This window comes from Lindgomyces ingoldianus, assembly GCF_010093535.1.
Source record: "Lindgomyces ingoldianus strain ATCC 200398 unplaced genomic scaffold BDR25scaffold_18, whole genome shotgun sequence".
NCBI lineage: Eukaryota > Fungi > Ascomycota > Dothideomycetes > Pleosporales > Lindgomycetaceae > Lindgomyces > Lindgomyces ingoldianus.
Window position 1 is genome coordinate 966,068 of NW_022985179.1, and position 19,232 is coordinate 985,299.

Genomic DNA, 19,232 nt, shown 5'->3' on the forward strand with positions numbered 1-19,232 from the left:
AAGGATTGTATACACCAAACTTCACGCGCTGAGACCGGTTCCATCTTGCATTTTCAGCTAAGCATCCCAGAAATGACAATCGCGTGATATTATTCTACCGGGTGTCTAGATTCCGCGCCTGGGTATATGCTCCGAACTTTACTGCGGTGCCTCGGTGCTTGCCACACCTGGAGGATGCAGCGTTGCAGTCGGTGTCTACATAACCACACAACAACCTTTTAGCGCCTTAAACAGCTTCGGCAAGCCCTTCTTAACCAGCTGCTCCACTTCATCGTTCTGGCCTTGCTGCTGCTGACCGTGGTGCTGTTGCTGACCGTGGTGCTGTTGCTGGCCTCCAGGATACCCGCCATACGACGGCGCATGCGGAGGGGGCGGCATGTGCGCAGGTCCACCCTGGAGGTTGATGAACATCCTGCCCTCATTCTCCTCAGTCACATACTGCAACCCCAACTCTCGACACACCTGCTCTACCCCCGGTTTAATCTTTTGCACATGTCCGCGACTGTGATTCCCTTTTCCCACAATAACATGTAAATGAGTCTCACCCCGCTCCTTCGCCGCCTTAATCCTCTGCTCTAGGATCTCCTCCGCTTCCTCGACAAACAGCCCGTGCAGATCGATCGTATCGCCTGCGACACGGCCCTCGGCATTATTTTCGCGGAAGATGAAGTCGCGCGCTTCCCTGTTGTAGGCGTCCATTTTAGCGGCGTGTGATTTGCCTTCTTCGCTGAGCGTGTGTGCGAGCGCGCCGTCGCCGGAGGCGTATGCTGCGTGTGCCCGGTCGAAACATGATGATCGTTTTGCGGCTTCTTGTCGTGCAAGGTCCCGGAGTCGATCGTATTCGGCTTCGGTATCGCTGGAGGAGTGGTTGAGGGCTGCCGCAACGTTAGTTCGAAGGAAATGCTTGAAAAAGCATGGAGATAGAATGGAAGGGTTAAACCTTACCGCGCGCCCCCAATTGCATCATAGCAATGGACATAATGAATGTGGGCGTTAGCGGATGGGTGGAAGTAAGATGAGTGAATCCTATTGTTGTAGTTATTGTTCCTGTCGCCGCTAGGAAGTGGAGACAGTTCGAGAGATCTACATGCCAAGAGATGTGGCTGCAATATCGCGCATGGGGCATGCCCAGATGTTCGTGTGGGTAAACGTGGGGAAGTGAATGGCGTTGGTCCTTTGCGTAGTCGGGATCATGGGCTTTCCGTCTTTGAATGAGATCAAATTAATGATGATTGTGGTATCTGGGCCGCTTGGAATCCCTCGTCAAATTCCTGCAGGCTGGAAAGGCCGCACAAATGCCTCGTCCCCAAACGCCAGCCTATGCGAATGAATGACACCCAAATACTCCTTCCAAGCAGTTGCGGAGGTCTCCCTTAGAATCTGATTTTCGGTCCAACGAAAACAACGAGCAATGCTATCACCCAAAGACCGAAAATCATAGCATATAGCTTCAACCTATCCCAAAAACCTTTTCCCTCTGTCATTCTTCTCAGAGTACCTATTCGCTGACCTGCTGCGTCCATGCCCTGTGTATTCTTATCCAGGCCGTCAATAGCACGGTCCAGGATCCCTTTGTCTGATTCCAATGTACTCCCAAAATGCATTGACTGTTGCTTCAGCTGCTTTGCCATGTCTATCAGACTCGACGTCAAAGCTTCCTGCTCCGTACGATTATGCGACAGTATTGCTTCGGTGTGCATGGGCAACGGATCACCCGTCGTCCTTGAAGGTTTTGAGGGGAACAATGATGTGCCTGTTGTCGTCGCGCGTCCATCTTTCTCGCCTCCACCCCGCCGTGATCGCAGCTCTGATGCGAGATTCTCTGCCGCTTCCTGTAATGCTTCATGGCCGCCACCGCCAGCCCTGCTAACTTCAATGCCAGCCTCTTCTTTCACCCGTGGCGCATAAGAGGGAAAGCGGTCTTCGTCTTCTTCATCCGAGTCTGCCGACACTTCTAAGCTTGAATCGTCTAATTGGTTCAGCTCGTATAATCGCTGGTTGAGCTGTTTAATGAGTTCGCGCTTCTGCTGGAGATCGGCTTGGAGGGCGGATTTCTTCGACTTGCTGGAGGGGATGGTTGCGGCAGAGTGTTCGAGATTTAAGAGTAACATTCGTGCATGTTCGATGTTCTACATCGATTCAATGTCAGCAAGTCCTGCCACAGGAATGTACCTGCCATACGAAACATCGCAACTCACAGCGCCAACTTTTGCTCGTTCATGGCCCGATTTTCGGAAGCTCGAGGGCGAGTCTGGGGAAATTAGGCTATGTTCGAGTCGCGAGAGAAGCCGGTTAAGGTTTATGAGCGTAGTATTGGGGAACTGGGAAGGTGGTTGTGGTCTTGCAGCCATTTTGGAAACGTGGCTGCTGATGTTAGTAAGGGCTAACTATTGCAAAAATACCAAAATGTAGAGTTGGTCGCGGTTGCGAGGAAACTTCCCGCGAACTGAAAGCTTCAAAGCGCACTACAAGGCTTGTTTTGGTTGCAGAGATAAAAGGTAGAATATGAAAAGTGATGGCGATGATGCAGGTGGATAATTAGTTCCGTGTCGTTACACCAATGAGGTCGCGACACTCCCTGTCTCCGCTTGGCCCAAGCTTTATTCACCCTCTTGGTCAAGGTACTTCGATACCACACTCTCATTATCCATGATTAGCTATTTACGAGCAAAGCAGTTTCAAGATGAGAACCACAGCTCCTCTTTTTATTTTAAGTCCCCTAAGAATTTCTATTGTATTTCCGTCAAAATCCGTGGAATAGAATACTTCTATGCACCTCTATCCCATCTCCCTCAGAGCGCCGAGGGGGCGTTCTTCCATCTTCAAGCCAAGGCTTCCAGTCTCGAGATACTGTTGTAGGCGGATATAGCGGATAAACAACGGCCCTCTCAATCCCCAACCCGATTCCCATAGCAATTCCCTTCGTCTCTAAATCGGTTTGCATTGCCATGCCCTTCATCTCTAAATCATTTGGCATAGCTAGGTCAGCTCTGAGGCCCTCCACTATCTGCGCCAGAGAGAATTCTTCACGCTCAAGGTTCTCAGCTTGTCCCTCATAGGCACATCTGATCAATGAACTAGGACGCCGCAGCTGTAAAAAGTTGATGCTGATGGCCCAGCCCTTTCGATAGATTCTTGAAATTCTTGAAATTCTTGAACTCAACACTAATACGCATCATATTAAGCTACACCTCCACCATTCCTGTTCTTCCAGGTGCCAGCATAGTGGTGCGTAACTAACGGCAGCCAAGCCCGCTTCCTCTCTATATGTATTCGACCACGACACAAACGCATATCAAAGCATAATTAGGTGATCCCCACCCACTTCAACTCGATTAGATTCGAGGTATCAGCTATCAGGATGGTTGTATTGAGAAACCACCCTAGGCTCTTCAGGACGCTTAATGTCAATATCCTCGGACCAGTGATATTCACCACATCCCCCACCTTGTCGAGCATCAAATCTGCGAAAGACTCCATGTTCTGTTGACGTATTACGCATTCGCTGTAGGATATCCTCGATGACTAGAGACATATACAGCAGATTCGGCTTTGACATCATGGTATAGCTCGTGACTTGGCAGACATAGTTATTTGCCCTACCTATGCCAAACTCTCATTCCACAATGAGATTGGAATTTCTCTTGAGTTGCAGGGAAATTCATTTGCCGGTGATATTTCTTCACGCAAGATACCAAGATCAGACTAGAGCCGCCCTGGTTAAACAGCAGCAAATAGCGGGAACAGTCGCTCTTTGAGAATATGGATAGCGAGACCGAGACGGCTCTCGAAGATATTCGGACGGAATGCAAACGCCTTATCAATAAGGGCATCAGACCGCAACAACCGGTGAGCTGCCGCAGGCACTCTTCTTGCTTGAACCGCTTGGTATACAATAACGGCTGCTTTAACGTGGCAATATGGTGGGGGTTCAAGACCTGTAGTGCGATTCTCAAGGGCTACGAGGTACACATTTAGATATCTAGATATATACTTGTACCTCTGCTCCTCTTAACTAGCTACGTGTAGTTTATAGTCATTTAGTCCCTTCCCCCCGCGATTGCTTCTCACCTGCTCTGTTCCTTACTGTTCCCACCTCTGTGTAGCGTTGTATGAGGGTCACTAAGCACAATTTGTGGGCAGCCTATTCCACATGTCTCTTCCTTGTGGGGCGTAGCCTAGCTCCTGACCAAAAGTGTCACGTATAGATTTCATAAATCTTCCGTTTAGAATAGAGGGCGATTTTAGTCATAATACCAACTATCTCGAACGGCGAACGATAAATATTCGATGAACAGGAGAAAGGAGAGAAAATTGCGCCTCCTTAACGCCCTCTCAACTGAATGGCGCCATGTTTATGGTGCCTGGTCAAAGTCGAGACTGAAAATGGCATCGTGTAAGAAAAATTCCAAACTCCATACGATTTATAGATACCGGTTCAAACACCAACAAGATTCATATAATGTGATTATGCTAACTCTTGTACTAAAAAAAACCTTTTCTGAACTCAGTGTCTAGGATCTACGTGGTATCAAGCTATGTGTCCTGACAGCGTCATAATACTACAAGTTTTACCTGGGTTATGAGAACGATAAAAACCATACATTATGCAATATATTTTCCATTTATGCTTTCAGAGAAGGTCCCACTAGCGCTGGTTCAAAGAAGCACTACTTTGACATCTCTCCACGCTCGACGATAACAAGAACAACCGGGTCCAGCCCACCCTGCTCACCTTATCTGTATCCACATCAAATACGCTGCCTATATCTCCATCTAGCAACCCGCTATCATCAAAATGTTCACCTCTAACACGTTCCTGTGGCCTATCTACTGAATTTAAAATCGGAAACGGCGTTGGCATCCACATTACAATGTTGTCCAACAGTGGCATATTTCTCTTCATGAATCGTAGGAAACAGAACCACTGCATCTAAAAGCCACCCATACCGGAAAGCAGATACCATAGCGGTGACTGCCATAACAACAGCTTCTACAAAGGGATGTTCGAAGGGGAGGTAGAGGCCCTGATTAGATCCGTAGAAATGGGCCACTCAACATTTCTATGTCACTGGATTATGATAAATCATGTCTAGTGAAGACAAACTAGCTATGGCGGAGGACCGTATGAAGGGTTTCTGGAGCTTCTGTATTTGGGAGGTGTTTGTGCGTGAGGCATGAATGGGAGTCAGAAAATTTCGTCACTTAGCCATTTGAACTCAACTTAAGTCATACTGAGTAGTCTTCCGGCACAGTTGACTAATTCCTTTGAGGAAGTTAAAATACATACATTATCATTGCTATCATTATTACGTTATTCGAACATTTTCCCAAATAGTCAATAGCATCATTCTCGTATAATACAACCTAGTTCCCCCAATAGATAGAGCGTGGAGGACCGAGACTTCCAAAAAAGCGAAAGAAATCCCTTGATCACAGATACTCAATCTTTCCACAGGAAATCGCCCGCTCAAAGGTAACAGTCTGTTTGGCCTACCCCTCTGATATGAGACTCTTACTGCCTCAAAGTAGTGGTATCTCGTGGCTCCTTGGGTGTTTGCTGTGCCGGTGTCGCGCCGCTTGGTCCGCGAGTATAACTGGAATTTAGGTCAGGATCACGGCATCGGTAAGGCAAAATTGACACGTACTTATTCCACCATGAGCCGAAGATACCGGGCTTTCCAATCGCTGAGTCTTGGAGACTGGCTCGTCGGGTCGCGGACTCTGCATCAGTAGGCCTCTTCAAAGCTTCTAGAGCTGCGAATCGGTTTGTTGTGGAGGACTACTAGGGTCAGAAAAATCGAGACTGGGCAATACCAGAAAGGGAGTAGGACATACTCTTCTGCGTTCAGTTGGTGATGAAGGTGGAGGCCCTATTGAGGCATCTGATGCTCTCCGGTCTGTCTCTTGTTTTGGCCCCTCGGGCATTGCGGGGGTGGGATCAGAACCGAAGAATCTGTGGTTCTGAGAGGAGTACTTCTGGTGGAATGGGGAAGGCATATTTAATCGAACTTAGGGTTGTTGGTGCAGGCGAGTGACTGGATTTGGAGTGACTACAAGCTGAGAAGAATGAAAACAAAGATGTTTCAATCGAGGAAGAAAGGCAGAGGTTGATAAGAAGCTGAGCTGCCCCTCAGCAAACAGAAATCATATGGACGTGACGCATCTGATACGGGATCGTGCCAATGAGGGAGCAGACCAGCTTCCCCGCATTTCATTGTGAAGCTTGGATCCTGCAGTATGGAAACATTGATCGTGAAAGGAAAGAGATAATGCTGATCGCAATACTTCTACGCGATGAGCGAATGAACGTAAGCGGACTCTTCGGGGTGGGTTTAAAAACACCTTTCGGAGTTGGCAGCTTTAGGATAGCTGCGGAAGCCGACAAGACAGGACCAAAACGAAGGAATTCTAGACTTTATTTTCCTTGGGAGATGATGTCTTCCCAATCTGCTGAGCACAAGCGGACAGCACAAGTGCTACTAGAAGACCTTCGATACGCGAGCTGGTGCGATCGTAGGCCCATGATATAGATCTTGTGTGAATGCTTGTCCAGGGACGGATATCCTCACCCCCATGGGCTCATCCTCGTCTTGGGCTGAGATACCAGGAATACGTTTTAGGAGGAACTGCGATGAGTCTAAGAATGGGTAGATTTCGAGCTTTGCGCAACATTGTGTTGGAGATGAAACTGCGGCCACTTGGTGGCAGCCCTTCAGCCCAACTGAAGGGGGGAAGCGCAGGTTTGGACCCTTTCGATGTCATTCTTGACAGGTTCCTGACTCGTTGTTCATCCAGCCGCCGCACGAGAAGCTCCTGCAGATCTTTGATCCTCGTCGCCAGAGTCAGAGTGCGAGCGCGAAGCGGGATTCGCTTGAATGACGTCAGACATACCCAGTTCTAACAGAGTTTTGCTGTTTGATGAAACACGTGATGCCAATCGCCCCGAAGTCTTCCCGCGAAGCGAGGCACAAATTTGTTGACCGTTTCTCCAGCTGTCTCAAGCTTCAACACCAACCTTCCTCTCGCCTTCAAATTGGCCACCATGAGGAGCCTAACCTTGTCGATCAATCAAAGAAAACTTTGTGCCGTTGTATTCGAGCGGCTCATGTCATCGAGTCTCACCCTTTGCACAGCAGATCCTCCTTGAACTGGGGGAAAGGCTGTGCTAAAGGTTTTGAGGCTCTCAGGCGGTTGGGCATCAACAATCCTGTCCATCGGGCATCGAGATTGACAGGGGCCTTTCCGATGTCACACTCTCGGTTCCGGAATCTTGTCTTCACCGGGCTGGATCAAGCCCTTCAACTCTCTCAAATTCAGTTTTTCCTCTCAGACGCATCGGGATACTCCCGAAAGCATAAATTGGACGTCCGAATGAATTGGTTCCTGAGTCAGTCCGTCATCCATTCCTGCAATGACACGGCCGTTGTTAGCAGACTTGTGGCATCTACTCGACCACTGACAATCAGCAACAAAGTCTTGGATACTGTCCTTCAAGTAGGGATCTCTTCTCGGCGAAAGTTTGTGCGCCGCCTACCAACCACCAAGAAATCGTGACACTGAGGCATCTAAGATCTCTAATTTCGGTATGTTCAATTCTCTTCAATCAGCCTTTCTGTTATGATGATTTCCCAAAATTAAGCATAGTTCAACCGATGGTCTACGGACCGCTGGGGAAACAACACACCATCTTTCGCCCCTATCTGATCTAACTGTTCTGTAACACGCTCTGTCTTTTCAGTCTTTTCAAGTCTATGAGTGCTAACCTTGGGAGCAGATTGCAGCTTCGGCTGCCAATAAACAAGCAGAAGGACTGTTCCTTTGTGTTACAATGGGCTCGTGGCTCACTTCAGTCGACTCGAGCCACACCATCTTGGGGACAAGTACCGGTTGAAAGCACGTACGTTACACGCCGTTATCCTAGGTATTGCCGCCGATGTCATTTTACGCAATGAGTCTTAACTGTGATTGATACAATTGCCTTGTGTTCCTGTGAATGTGCACGTACGGCAGTCATTTATCATGCGATTATGTTAGACTGCAGCCCTTCCCGTTAGTTAACTGTGATGCACAATCAATTGCATTCATCGCGGCGGCAATTTCCACGCGGCCTGGTGGAAGACCAAATGTAGGCCACACTGTCGAGGACGGCTGAAGGGAAAAGCAACCGTCTGTCCACTCGACTAGAGCCGTATCAATCAATCCCTCACATGCTGGCTCAGTGTGCGATATATTCAGCATTTATTCGGCGTGATGCGTCCCCTTCTCGAACAATCTAGCGATATGTCTGCGACTAGCCTTTCTCATAATCCCAGTGCAGAACGAAAAAGCAATACGATAATTAGCGTGACAGGGTCTCTAGAAACCAGTCCGAGGCATCGCGACGCTGACGGCGTTTTCGAGCCGGATCCCCTTCTCGCCCATGGTGTCAAGCAGCGAGGATGATCGTTTCTGTAAGAGATGCAGTGCAACACAGCACGGATGTCCAATTCACTCCCCAAATAGTGGCTTGTGCTTCCGGCGGGTGAGCTGCATATCGCCGAGCGCGACGACGGTCGTCCAACCAGTCCGACAGCGCTTGCTGGTGTCGAAGGGGCGGGACGGGAGCCTCTCACGCTCACCGTCTGCGAGGATAAGAACGTGGCGGTCCCCGTCCAGCATGCCAGCCAATCTGCCTGGGACGAGAGAAGGACGCAACAGAAAACATGGCCCCACCTTTTGGATGAGTTGTCACCCCCAGCGCTACCCCCGTATTGGTCGGAGAGGGCCTGCTCACCGGATGCGCCCTTGTGTTTTTGGTTTTTGAACTCCCCCACCCGCCTTCGCTCCTCTTTTCTCCCTCACTCCTCGCACCTCACCGCCAACACTCAACGTTTTTCACCACCGCAACCATCGCTAATTCAACGCCCTTTCGGTGCGATATTTTCTGCAACAATTATCCAGAATTTTTAGAGGCAGCTCAGAGCCCTTGCTCAGGATGACAATTCGGAGCCCAGACGGAGCCTTTACCAGGTACTTATTGCCCGCCGGTCTTTCCCCGAGTCGTTTTGTGCAATTTGATGAGTTTGAATTTTCTTTATCTTAGCATCTTGTATCGAGCAAACTATGTATTTTCATCGTTAATTATTTCATTCTGTTACACCGCCATCACAGCACCAAAGGCCTTTGAAATTACCAGATTGGACAACGCGGGAGTGGGTACCGTAAGATTAATTCCTGTCCAAAGGATTTCCCATGGCCCCTTGTTTTCGTTCATGTTTCTCTATCAGTTCCTCGGACAGCCCAGCACATAGTTCTCACTGTTTTCTCGTCCGGATGCTAGATCCTGGTGTCCGACTGCCCATGCAGCGGCCGTAGATTCGACATTTCCAAGGTCCTGACTTGATGCACTGGTCTCGGGGTTCTTTTTAGAGCACCTCCGATACCGGTTAGCACAAGAATCGAACCTGCACTAGGTACGAGGTTACCGTCGTGTCCAACTCCGGACGGCCCTCTGTGAACAACTTGTTATCCTGCGATACCGCGGAGATTAACTAGTCGCATAATAGCGATGCCGTCCACAATGATTACGTGCGACTGAGCAAAGCGACAATCGACAAGCCAGCCATTATGGAGCTAGGACTACCTAGGTTTGAACTATTCCTACTGGAAGTACCACATCGGATCTGCCACAAATGGACATTTCCAAATGGAACAAGCCAGGGAGATCATTGCCCAGGATTCAATGCCAGAGGAGGTCTTTTGCCGTCGAGGGTCGCTGGTCGATGATTTGGAGTTTTGGATGGCGGTGTTACGAAGTACGTAAACAAGGCTGATGCTTGCCTGTCCTGTCCACCCAACTCCATTGATGCTTAGACTGACTTGTAGCGTGCTTGTTGAAGGAAGTTCGAGAGTTCTTAGGACATTCGCGCGGTTTGATTTCCCTGTTTTCATTTCCTGGAGCCCTACGTTTGTCCTTTCCTATGCCGGATCAAGGTTATTTTCCAGTTGAACTCCTAGGACTTTCCCACATGGACATGGAGAACCCCAATAACCCCCAAAGCCTTGTCACAAAGCGAAAGATACCCTGCCAAATGAGAAATTTGACCTGCGGGCTTGCTCTCTGAAATTGGCACACTGTTTCTGGTGCGTACCCGTTGCTTACTGCTCGCTTCTCACTGTTGCAATGCTAATCCGCTGTTGTGGGTAGGACCTTCCCGGCGCTGGCGGAGCCAATTCGTACTAACATGGCGATTTCCTTCTGTACACAGTCATGACTATCTTCGTTCTATAATGTTTCTGCGCATCTTGTGTTCAGGCACTAACTCCCCCTTTTAGCGAGTCTTGTTTCGACGCTTTACCAGAGAATATTTCCTATTTTACTCCAGCCGTGGACATTGCCAAGTGGACTGAGGACGTATCAGGAGCCGCTATTCCCCCACAGGATTTCCTTTTTTCTTCTCCAGATCCCCAGGACATGAGTGGTCCGGATGCTATCGAATTGAAGCATGATACAGCTTCTGTATACAGCATGGACAGCGCATACCAAAGCCAGACAGGCGCTGACCGGCGCGGAAACACTGTTCCAGAAGGATTTCAATCGCTTACCCCACAGGATACCCGGAGTCGTGTGAGCAGTCAGTTCCTACGGAGCGACATATACTCGCCAACTCTTAGCCCCGACAACTTTAATGCTTTCCCGGAGCAGCATACCGACATGACTCAGATACATCTACCGTCCGCAGCCGAAGAGCCAGAAATTGGAGGGATCCCATTCGGGTATTCTAATTACTCCGCTGGACAGGACTTTACCCAGTTCTCAACCACTAGTGTACCTCGAACCACATCAGCGAGCGGGATGGACATTGGCTCCAACTGGGTTTTCGCTGACTCACACAATTTCAGCAATTCGTACGATTTCTTGTATCCCAAGTCATCGCACAGCCTCGAAGCAGCGCTTTACCCGAGCCAAGACCCAGGAGAACTAATGTTCACGAACACTGTCCCTCAGCAGAGGACTATTCGCAAACCTCCACCGCAACTCGACACCAACATTCGTTCTACCAGTGTCCGAGGCTCCTCTTCGTTCTCTACAAACCAACGGGATACGCGGCCGCCGTCAACAAACGATCCAACTTTTGGTACCTTCGTCATGTCTCCGACAAGTTCCGTAAATGTCCAGTTGTCCATGAATACGGCAGCTGATTTTGAAGAGCGACGTTTTGAAATCATGTAAGGAGGTTCCCTCTGAAGTATAATCCTACTTGTATTGATATATGTATCTAGAACCGAGAAGGACGATACCGCGTCTACTTCGTTAGCTGCTCGATCAGTGAATGATGAAGACGAATCGATGTCCCCATCCGACGCCGCCGAAGCTAAGAACATGGATGATGAACAGGGCAAAGTGGCTCGCAGCCATCCCCTCTACCAGGCGAAGCCAGACGAAAACGGAAAATACCACTGTCCCAATGAGGGTAAATCCGGCTGCAACCACGTCCCTACCACTCTTAAGTGTAACTACGAGTAAGTTGACTTGCATAACAGGTGTCCTGCTGTATACTGATATAGATATAGTAAATACGTGGACTCCCATCTGAAACCTTTCCGCTGCAACAAGAAGGTTTGCGTTGGCGTCCAATTTTCTTCCACTGCTTGTCTTCTCCGACATGAGCGAGAGGCCCACGGAATGTATGGGCACGGATCAAGGCCTCATCTCTGCCAGTACACGGACTGCGAGAGGTCTCTGCCCGGAAATGGTTTCCCACGTCGATACAACCTTTTCGACCATATGAAGCGTGTTCATGACTGGACTGGTCCGACCGCGGAGCTATCCCCTCCCGTTACCACTGGGAGCACCCGGAAGCACACCACGCGGAAACGCCGGTCTACTGCCGATGAGGGTACAGAGAGGCGCCACAAGATAACCAAACCAGACCCTCAAAAGCAACTTCAACAACGACGCCAACAACTTAAGCAGGACTTCTTGAGCAAGAAACAGAGTATCATTAATATGCTGACAAACCTCACCGGTCCCAATGACTTGATGGAAGATATTCAGCTCACCAAGGAGGTTATTCTTCTCCACGATATCTCCACCGAGTACAAAAAGAGTCTTGGCTGAACGGCGTGTGTTTAGGAGACCATGTCTATTGTGAACAAGACTTATAAGGTTTGTTCTCGTCCTAGACCTGGATCTACTGGATGCTCTTACCCACCTGGGTTTGCAAGACATTTCGTCTGCATGCCTTGTTTTCATCCTCTGCTGCACGCATTGATCTGCCTTCATAGACTCTAAGGCCGCAACTGCCCCCATGTCGGATGGATGCTATTCGCTCCCGGATATACCGCCATAAGCCATGCAAGGACAGGCCGTTATTCCAACCCATTCCACAAATGGACCGAAAGTTTCCATGGATTAGTTGCCTCGAGTAACAAACCCTTTTGAAGGACCCAAAGGACTTCAGTCCTGATTATGCAAAGTAATGACATGAGTTGTATGTGGCTCCTTGTATGAAATTGTTCTAGATGACCGATATAATCGTTTCGTATGTTGTTTTAATGGAGTTCTGGATTTGGGATGCCGAGACGAGTAGTGTTTTCTATAGTGTGTAGCGTCGTCGACCTTATGCAGACGGGAGATTAATTGTTTGATTTAAATGTAGTTTTCCACGTATAGACCAATTGCTAAAACTGTAATGAAATTTTTTGCCCGACATACAAGTGATTATTGTGATCTTTCCAATGTCCCGAATCACCAAATCCAGACCAGTATGCTTTGTGATAAACATGGGGATCTCGCTCGTGCTCGACCTGATCTGGAAGTCCGAGGGCCGACGTCATGGGCCGTGCACCACCACGCCACCAGCCTCTTCAACGTGACGGAACACCTCGGAGTTTCTGGACAGCAAAGGAAGGTGGGCCTTGGTCCATCGAGTCGCACACGAAGCCTGCTTTGAAATCTTGCAACGGGTTCTGCTTCACATGACATGATCCGGTCGCTAGACGCGTTTTGCACTGCCTCTCGGTTAACTGCTCCTAGACACTGTGTCCGTGTGCATGCTCGACATCGAGGGGTTTTGTCACTTGGACGGGCTAGTCATCACGTCAATAAAGCTTGCAGATCGACACAACTGTTGCAAAGAAACAATACCAGCTTCTCGACGTCTATCACGACTCGGACATTACAGTTGCAGTTACAGAAGACTCGATTCGGACAGCAGATAAGAAACATGGCATCTGCGACCACCTTTTTCGAATTCACGCCGAAGGACAGTATGTTGGGGCCTCATGCATCACTGTCTGTATTCACTGCTGACTTTTGTTGGCAGAGAAGGGTAATGCGTTCCCGCTCTCAGAGCTCAAGGGTGGGGTCGTGCTTGTCGTGAACACGGCCTCGAAATGCGGGTTCACTCCTCAATTTGCTGGGCTTGAGAAATTGTACCAGGTCTGTTCTGCTCCCCTATGCCTCCGCTATACATGCCCATCTTTCCTCTGGTCTGGCTTGAAGATTTCGGCGGACCACCGAGATAAAGCTTGTTTGGAAGTGACATGAGAAGATAACAAACTGACTTTGGGGCGATATATAGGACCTGAAGACGACACATCCAGACTTCACGATCCTTGGCTTCCCTTGCAACCAATTCAACGGTCAAGATCCAGGCTCAAACGACGAGATCCAGAGTTTCTGTCAGATAAACTACGGCGTCACTTTCCCCGTCCTCGGAAAGATAGATGTACGCAACCCTCTCTTTCTTCTCCCCCTTGTGCTAGACGCTGAGAAACACTGTACCATACGACTGTGTCATAAATTAATACTCTTGCATAGGTCAACGGCGACAATGCGGACCCCGCGTTTAACTGGCTCAAGAACGAGAAGCCCGGGCTTATGGGCCTGAAGCGCGTGAAATGGAACTTTGAAAAGTTCCTAGTCGGTCGGGATGGCAAGGTCAAGGGGCGGTGGGCCAGTACTACTAAGCCGGAGCAGTTGAAGGACGCAATCCTAAAGGAGTTGGAAAAAAAGGCATAAAGGAGGGGCATTTAGATCCCACGCTCTGTTTGGCTGGCACTGGCACTAGCATTGGCACCGGTATTGGCATCGGTATTGGCACCAGGATAGATGGAATGGGTCGGAATAGTGTGAAAGAATCTCCTCTTCTTCGGAACACGACTTGGTTCTGTTTACGTTACATGGGCACCCACCTAGGGAGATGTACTTCTGTGTCTTGGACAGTGTACTTCCGAACGTGGGCTAAAGGGACTGAGTTCAACATCTTTGCCCTCGTACTGGTGGAATATCAATAAGACTTAGTCATCCACGCTCAATGTCAAGAGACGGCTTGATATGAGTTCGCTTACTTCCCTCCCTGACATCATAACCCCCAAGAATCATGCGCATCTCCATCTTCGTTCATCTTTCGTTCATCTTTACATACTACGTGCATCACACCGCTCACTGCTTTCAGGAACCTCGTTCCGGTGGCCACAGCACTATGGAGCCATGGTTCTGATCTATTCTGCGTCGCATCTTCAGCAACAAGCACGGAACCATCTCACCGATGCTGACAAACTAAACTGAGATACAAGGTCTGGAAGAAGGGTAAATGAAACGCATGTCACACTGCAGATTGCCTTGGGGATGTGTACATGGTTCCTAGATCCGGCGTCTTGGATTAGGGTAAAAGCAGGTCCCTGATCGGATTTACGTGCACACAGAGGAGGGGATAGATGGAGCCGGATCGTGGTTCATCGTTCATCATCCGAAGGTCCCGAGACTGGTGTTGTGGCCCGAGAATGGATGAATGCTGAGCGGGTAGTCGGGCCGAGCCCCGGGCCAGAGCTTGGAAGCGCAAGCCCTCATGCATCGCTCTTTGACAGACAATCAACCTACAACACCTGCACTCACGTTATCTTCCTCAGCAGGCACCATGAGCGTGTCACACTCCCTGCCAACCCATCCACCCGACCTGAGCGCCAAAATCCCGAAACTGGTTCCCCGCAAACGCGCACCGCAGCGGGACGTAGAGAGTGCCCCGCCCCCCCCACCTACACCAGCTCTTCCCCCCCCCCCAGACCTCACGAACCATACGTATGAGACGCCATCGAGGAGGATACTAAGCCCGGCGGACCATGAGTTGTTCCTTAAGAGTGAGACTTGTACGCTGGTTGAGGCGTGGATATTTGGGCTCAGCGATGCGGTGAGGGATCGGAGTATCAAGAGTGTGAAGGAGGGCGATGCGTCACCTGTTGTCCAGACAATCCTGAGGATTATAAAGGAGGTAGGGGGCATACTGGAGAGATGTCCCCCCGAAGATACAGGCTCCCGGTTTGGCAACCCTGTCTTCAGGACGTTTATCAACGAAATCGGTGCCGCCCTTCCAGAATGGCACACTTCACTCGGCCTCTCCAACTCCCCCCAGATTACTGAAATCTCCACCTACCTCCACAACGCCTTCGGCAATAAACGCCGCATCGACTATGGCAGCGGCCACGAACTAAACTTCTTCCTCTGGCTGCTGTGCCTAAACCGCATCTCCCTCCTCCCATGCTCAGCCTTCCGCTCTATCGTCCTAACCATCTTCCCCGCCTACCTATCCCTCATGCGCAAAGTGCAATCAGCATACTACCTTGAGCCGGCGGGCTCACATGGCGTGTGGGGACTAGACGACTACCAATTCCTCCCGTTCCTATTGGGGGCCTCGCAGCTACTACACCATGCATACATCACCCCCAAAGCAATCCACAACGCGCTCACGCTGGAAGAATTCTCACCGGAATACTTGTACCTGGATCAAGTGAATTTTGTCAATAGCGTCAAAAACGTCGACGGCTTACGCTGGCACTCCCCCATGCTCGACGATATATCGTCCGCAAAGTCCTGGTTGAAAATAGAGAGCGGCATGCGCAAAATGTTTATCAAAGACATTCTGCACAAACTTCCGGTTATGCAGCATTTTCTCTTCGGATCCTTGATCCCTGCTGTCGAGGGCATGAGTACAGAGGAAGAGTGGGGGGTGAGTAGAGAGGAGGATGAGGCTGAGGGAGGGGAGGTCAAGGTTTGGACAGATGAGGAGGGGAAGAGACATGTGCATGCGAGTACTGGGTGGGGAGATTGCTGTGGGATTCGAGTTCCTGCGGCGGTGGGGGCAGAGGGGGAGATGAGGAAAGTCGGTAGGGCGGGTGGGCTGAGGAGGGTGCCTTTCGATTGATTGAGGATGCGGGGGTAGAGTTTGTGTATTACTATGGATTCTAGGCTAGGTCTTTCAGGTTGCATGGTATGGAGTAAGTTTGATCAATCCGAGCGGGTCCTTGGTAGAGAATGTTAGACGTATAGATGGTACATACTATCTCTCACTCGTCTCACCAGTCAAAATCGTCAAAGGAGTCAATTCAGTCACATCCAACAGCCATCCTCCCCCCTTCTCTTTCTAAGAATATATGGTCGCCTTAGGTGGGACGATTCCTTGGTATCACATCACATTCATTCGTTCGCAATCCAGACCCCAAATCCAAAGTCTCTCTCCAACAAGTCGAAACAAGATAATCCATCAGAGTTAAATATCATATCATACATACCAGAAACCAAAGCAATTGCCTCCTAAAACGCCATCTATGCTGAGTAATCATGCATGCAAGCTCTCAAAAGATATCTCAGCCCATACCCGGATTCAATGCAGCCAGTACCTGTAGTAGCCAGCCGGCCAGCCATGTCTTATAACTCTGTGCAGCCTGTATGCGTGTATGACGAGAATGCCTCCCATATTGCGCTACTAGCCAGGTAGCTAGTCGGCGTAATGAATGCCAAAAATCCTAAGCCTAAACCGAAGCTCAAATCCAAGTCCAAAAGCGTGGTGTACACGGATCTACGTTGAACGCCTTGTTGAAAGCTGCAAACCATAGGGGGTAGAGGAGGAGGGTTTTAAAAAAAGATGTTGTGGTTGTGTCTCACTCTCACATGAGATTCAATCTGAGGTCTTCATTCTCGAGACGGAGCACGAGGTGTAACACCTATTCATCAATATCACTCCCACTCTCCTCAAGTTTCTTCCTTCTCTCTTCATCCATTTCCTTATAAGTTGCCCAACTGAGCAAGATAAAAGCGCCGATAATAAGCAGCCCACCAACAATGGCAGCGGGCGTAAGAGGAGAGTTCAAGGGTGGGGGAAGGAGCTGGTCGACGATTGCGACGATGAAAATGGTCAGAAGGGCGGCGACAGAAGATAGGACCGGGGAAGTGAGGGAGATTAGGACGAGGAAGGATCCGGAGAAGGCTAGATTGGCGTGCTGTTAGTGGGTGGGAGGGTAAGTGGCACAGGAGAGGGATTCTGGGGAGGACGTACTGGCATTGGCAAGGACAGAGATGGCCATCATCCAGGCCTGCTCGCCTCGAGGTAGACCAAACTCCTCCCAGCCCGTGTAGTTGAGAAGTGGCAAGGGGATCCAGAGCACTGAGAGGGTGAAGGTGCCAATGAGGCTCCCGAATGTATTTGCGAAGATCATGCCGCGCCCTGGGGAACATCCATCGGGCGGACAGGCGAGTCTCTTATACAGCACTTCGTAGAAGCCATACAGCACACTCCCAATTCCTATGACGAGGTTTCCGAGAGCGCGAGCATTGGCTTCGTGAGAGGGAGGTGCTTTGTCGCCGCCCGCGCCGCCCCCGGATTTCGACCCGTGTTTCGCGGGCGCTTTGTCCCCGTACGCCACGACGAAGACGCCCATGATGGCCACGGCTACGGCAAGGACTTTGGAGAGGCGAACTTTTTCGTGGAGGAGAGGGATGCTAAAGGCGTAGGCGAAGAAGGCGGAGCAATTGTAGATGGCCGTCAAGTCGCTAGCCGTGGTCATGTTGACGGCGACATACCAGCTCCCACCTGCTACGGTGAGGGCACAGGTGACGAAGGCCGTCATCTTAAGCATATACGGGATGGGAGAGTGTTGGGATTGGCGGACCGAGGGGTGGAGGGTTTGGTGTTGCACCATAAGGGCGGTTTGGCGGAGGATTTGGACGTGGCGGCGCCAGAAGGTGTGCCACGGCGTGTTCCAATTTTGAAGGCGGAGGAGGAGGAGTTGGACGGGCCATAGGAGGACCCAAGAACCGTGGGTCATGTATCTAGTCGGACGTCATCAGCACCCCGTGTACCCACGACACAGTACAGTACTTTCACGGCCTTGAGAAGGAGAGAATTGTCTTACAGCATGCAATATGGCTTCTCCCATTTCAGCTCGTGCTGAATATAAACCGCCGTCTCCGTCTGCACCGTAAAGCTCACCAAGCTCAGCGCCAAAAAGATGGCCGCATACGTATACCGTCTCCTCGTTTCGAACCTGGCCTGGCTCTCAGGGTCCCTTTCATGGAACGTCGACCGCCTACTCAACGGGGCCTGCGGGCTGGCCTCACCCCTCTTGTGATTGTGCCCTAGCAGCGGCGACGAATGGTGGTCTCCTCGCTCTAGCTCGGGGCGGAGGTCTGAAGGCATGGTGACGGTGCCGTCCTGCTCATCCCAGTCCTCGAAGTCGAGGTCCGAGGTGCTGCTCTCAGGGCTCTCGGGCTCTTTGAACCTCAGCTCTCTTTTATTCTGATTCTCTTCTGTGGTTATGCGTGAGGGGATGTCGGAGAAGGGCGTCGAATGCCTCGAGCTCGCTTGTGAGACCAGCACAGGCGAACTAAAGGTCCTGCTCGCGTTGTCCTCTTGGTCTGGGGCGTGGTCGGTGGGACGTAAGTTTGTTGAAGGGGGAGGAGCTGTCTTCCAGAGCGGGATGGATTCAGTAGGCATCCAAGCGACTGTGAGGAGACGGCCGCAGGGGCTACGGAGCGTGTGGGATGCGTGCCTAGTGTGGCTGATGATATCTCAATGTGGCCCTGGGGATGCAATGGTCGCACGTCAAGGCCAAGCCATGCAGGCATGCATCGTCGGGAGCACCAGGGCCCATCGTTGGCGAATCGCACGCCTCAAAATGGAAACGATGGGGTGCGGATTCCTGGCCGTGCCAGCTGCAAAAGCCGGCTTGCCGCGTCTGACGCGAAGCAAAGTGAAAGGTAAGTCTTCTTGAATCGTACTCGTTCTCTGAAAGACAAAAAGACAGACATGCTGTCAAATGACCCCGGTCAATGTCTGGTGACTTGTCCGGACGGTTTATGTAAGCGGGCATCCACGTCCATGAGCAGTTCACCACCCACCTTTGGCATATGAGAAAGGTACGGATGACCATACCAGGAGCGTCGGCGAGTGACGTCTCATTTGATGCCATAT

At 50.4% G+C, this 19,232-nt stretch overlaps 7 protein-coding genes across 7 annotated transcripts; 4 read left to right on the forward strand and 3 right to left on the reverse strand.

Annotated features, from left to right (window-relative positions):
• Positions 1 to 80: 80 nt before the first annotated feature.
• Positions 81 to 2,474, reverse strand: BDR25DRAFT_343408 (DUF1771-domain-containing protein). Its single transcript, XM_033693823.1, has 4 exons — positions 2,199 to 2,474; positions 1,511 to 2,129; positions 946 to 1,026; positions 81 to 875 (listed from the first exon to the last, which is right to left on the reverse strand). Exons 1-4 carry the CDS (start codon positions 2,349 to 2,351, stop codon positions 196 to 198), a joined length of 1,533 nt encoding a protein of 510 aa, XP_033547058.1. The 5' UTR covers positions 2,352 to 2,474; the 3' UTR covers positions 81 to 195.
• A 2,838-nt stretch (positions 2,475 to 5,312) lies between these two features.
• BDR25DRAFT_288010 (uncharacterized protein) lies at positions 5,313 to 6,341 on the reverse strand. Its single transcript, XM_033688362.1, has 3 exons — positions 5,839 to 6,341; positions 5,649 to 5,782; positions 5,313 to 5,597 (listed from the first exon to the last, which is right to left on the reverse strand). The coding sequence occupies exons 1-3, from the start codon at positions 5,998 to 6,000 to the stop codon at positions 5,516 to 5,518; spliced, it is 378 nt and encodes a 125-aa protein (XP_033547059.1). The 5' UTR covers positions 6,001 to 6,341; the 3' UTR covers positions 5,313 to 5,515.
• Positions 6,342 to 6,792: 451 nt separating this feature from the next.
• On the forward strand, positions 6,793 to 7,888 carry BDR25DRAFT_38080 (uncharacterized protein). Its single transcript, XM_033697679.1, has 2 exons — positions 6,793 to 7,586; positions 7,778 to 7,888. Exon 1 carries the CDS (start codon positions 6,922 to 6,924, stop codon positions 7,555 to 7,557), a length of 636 nt encoding a protein of 211 aa, XP_033547060.1. The 5' UTR covers positions 6,793 to 6,921; the 3' UTR covers positions 7,558 to 7,586; positions 7,778 to 7,888.
• A 1,786-nt stretch (positions 7,889 to 9,674) lies between these two features.
• On the forward strand, positions 9,675 to 12,103 carry BDR25DRAFT_325885 (uncharacterized protein; the record flags this gene model as incomplete). Its single annotated transcript, XM_033692242.1, has 4 exons — positions 9,675 to 9,797; positions 10,298 to 11,211; positions 11,266 to 11,505; positions 11,557 to 12,103. The coding sequence occupies 4 exons, from the start codon at positions 9,675 to 9,677 to the stop codon at positions 12,101 to 12,103; spliced, it is 1,824 nt and encodes a 607-aa protein (XP_033547061.1).
• Positions 12,104 to 12,851: 748 nt separating this feature from the next.
• BDR25DRAFT_304154 (glutathione peroxidase 1) lies at positions 12,852 to 14,374 on the forward strand. The gene is made up of 4 exons (XM_033690149.1): positions 12,852 to 13,254; positions 13,311 to 13,426; positions 13,569 to 13,715; positions 13,808 to 14,374. The coding sequence occupies exons 1-4, from the start codon at positions 13,212 to 13,214 to the stop codon at positions 14,006 to 14,008; spliced, it is 507 nt and encodes a 168-aa protein (XP_033547062.1). The 5' UTR covers positions 12,852 to 13,211; the 3' UTR covers positions 14,009 to 14,374.
• A 532-nt stretch (positions 14,375 to 14,906) lies between these two features.
• BDR25DRAFT_226794 (serine/threonine-protein phosphatase 2A activator 2) lies at positions 14,907 to 16,187 on the forward strand (the record flags this gene model as incomplete). The annotated part of the gene is made up of 1 exon (XM_033685225.1): positions 14,907 to 16,187. The coding sequence occupies one exon, from the start codon at positions 14,907 to 14,909 to the stop codon at positions 16,185 to 16,187; it is 1,281 nt and encodes a 426-aa protein (XP_033547063.1).
• A 799-nt stretch (positions 16,188 to 16,986) lies between these two features.
• Positions 16,987 to 18,755, reverse strand: BDR25DRAFT_227085 (uncharacterized protein; the record flags this gene model as incomplete). The annotated part of the gene is made up of 3 exons (XM_033685238.1): positions 16,987 to 17,249; positions 17,319 to 18,091; positions 18,175 to 18,755. 3 exons carry the CDS (start codon positions 18,753 to 18,755, stop codon positions 16,987 to 16,989), a joined length of 1,617 nt encoding a protein of 538 aa, XP_033547064.1.
• Positions 18,756 to 19,232: the final 477 nt, after the last annotated feature.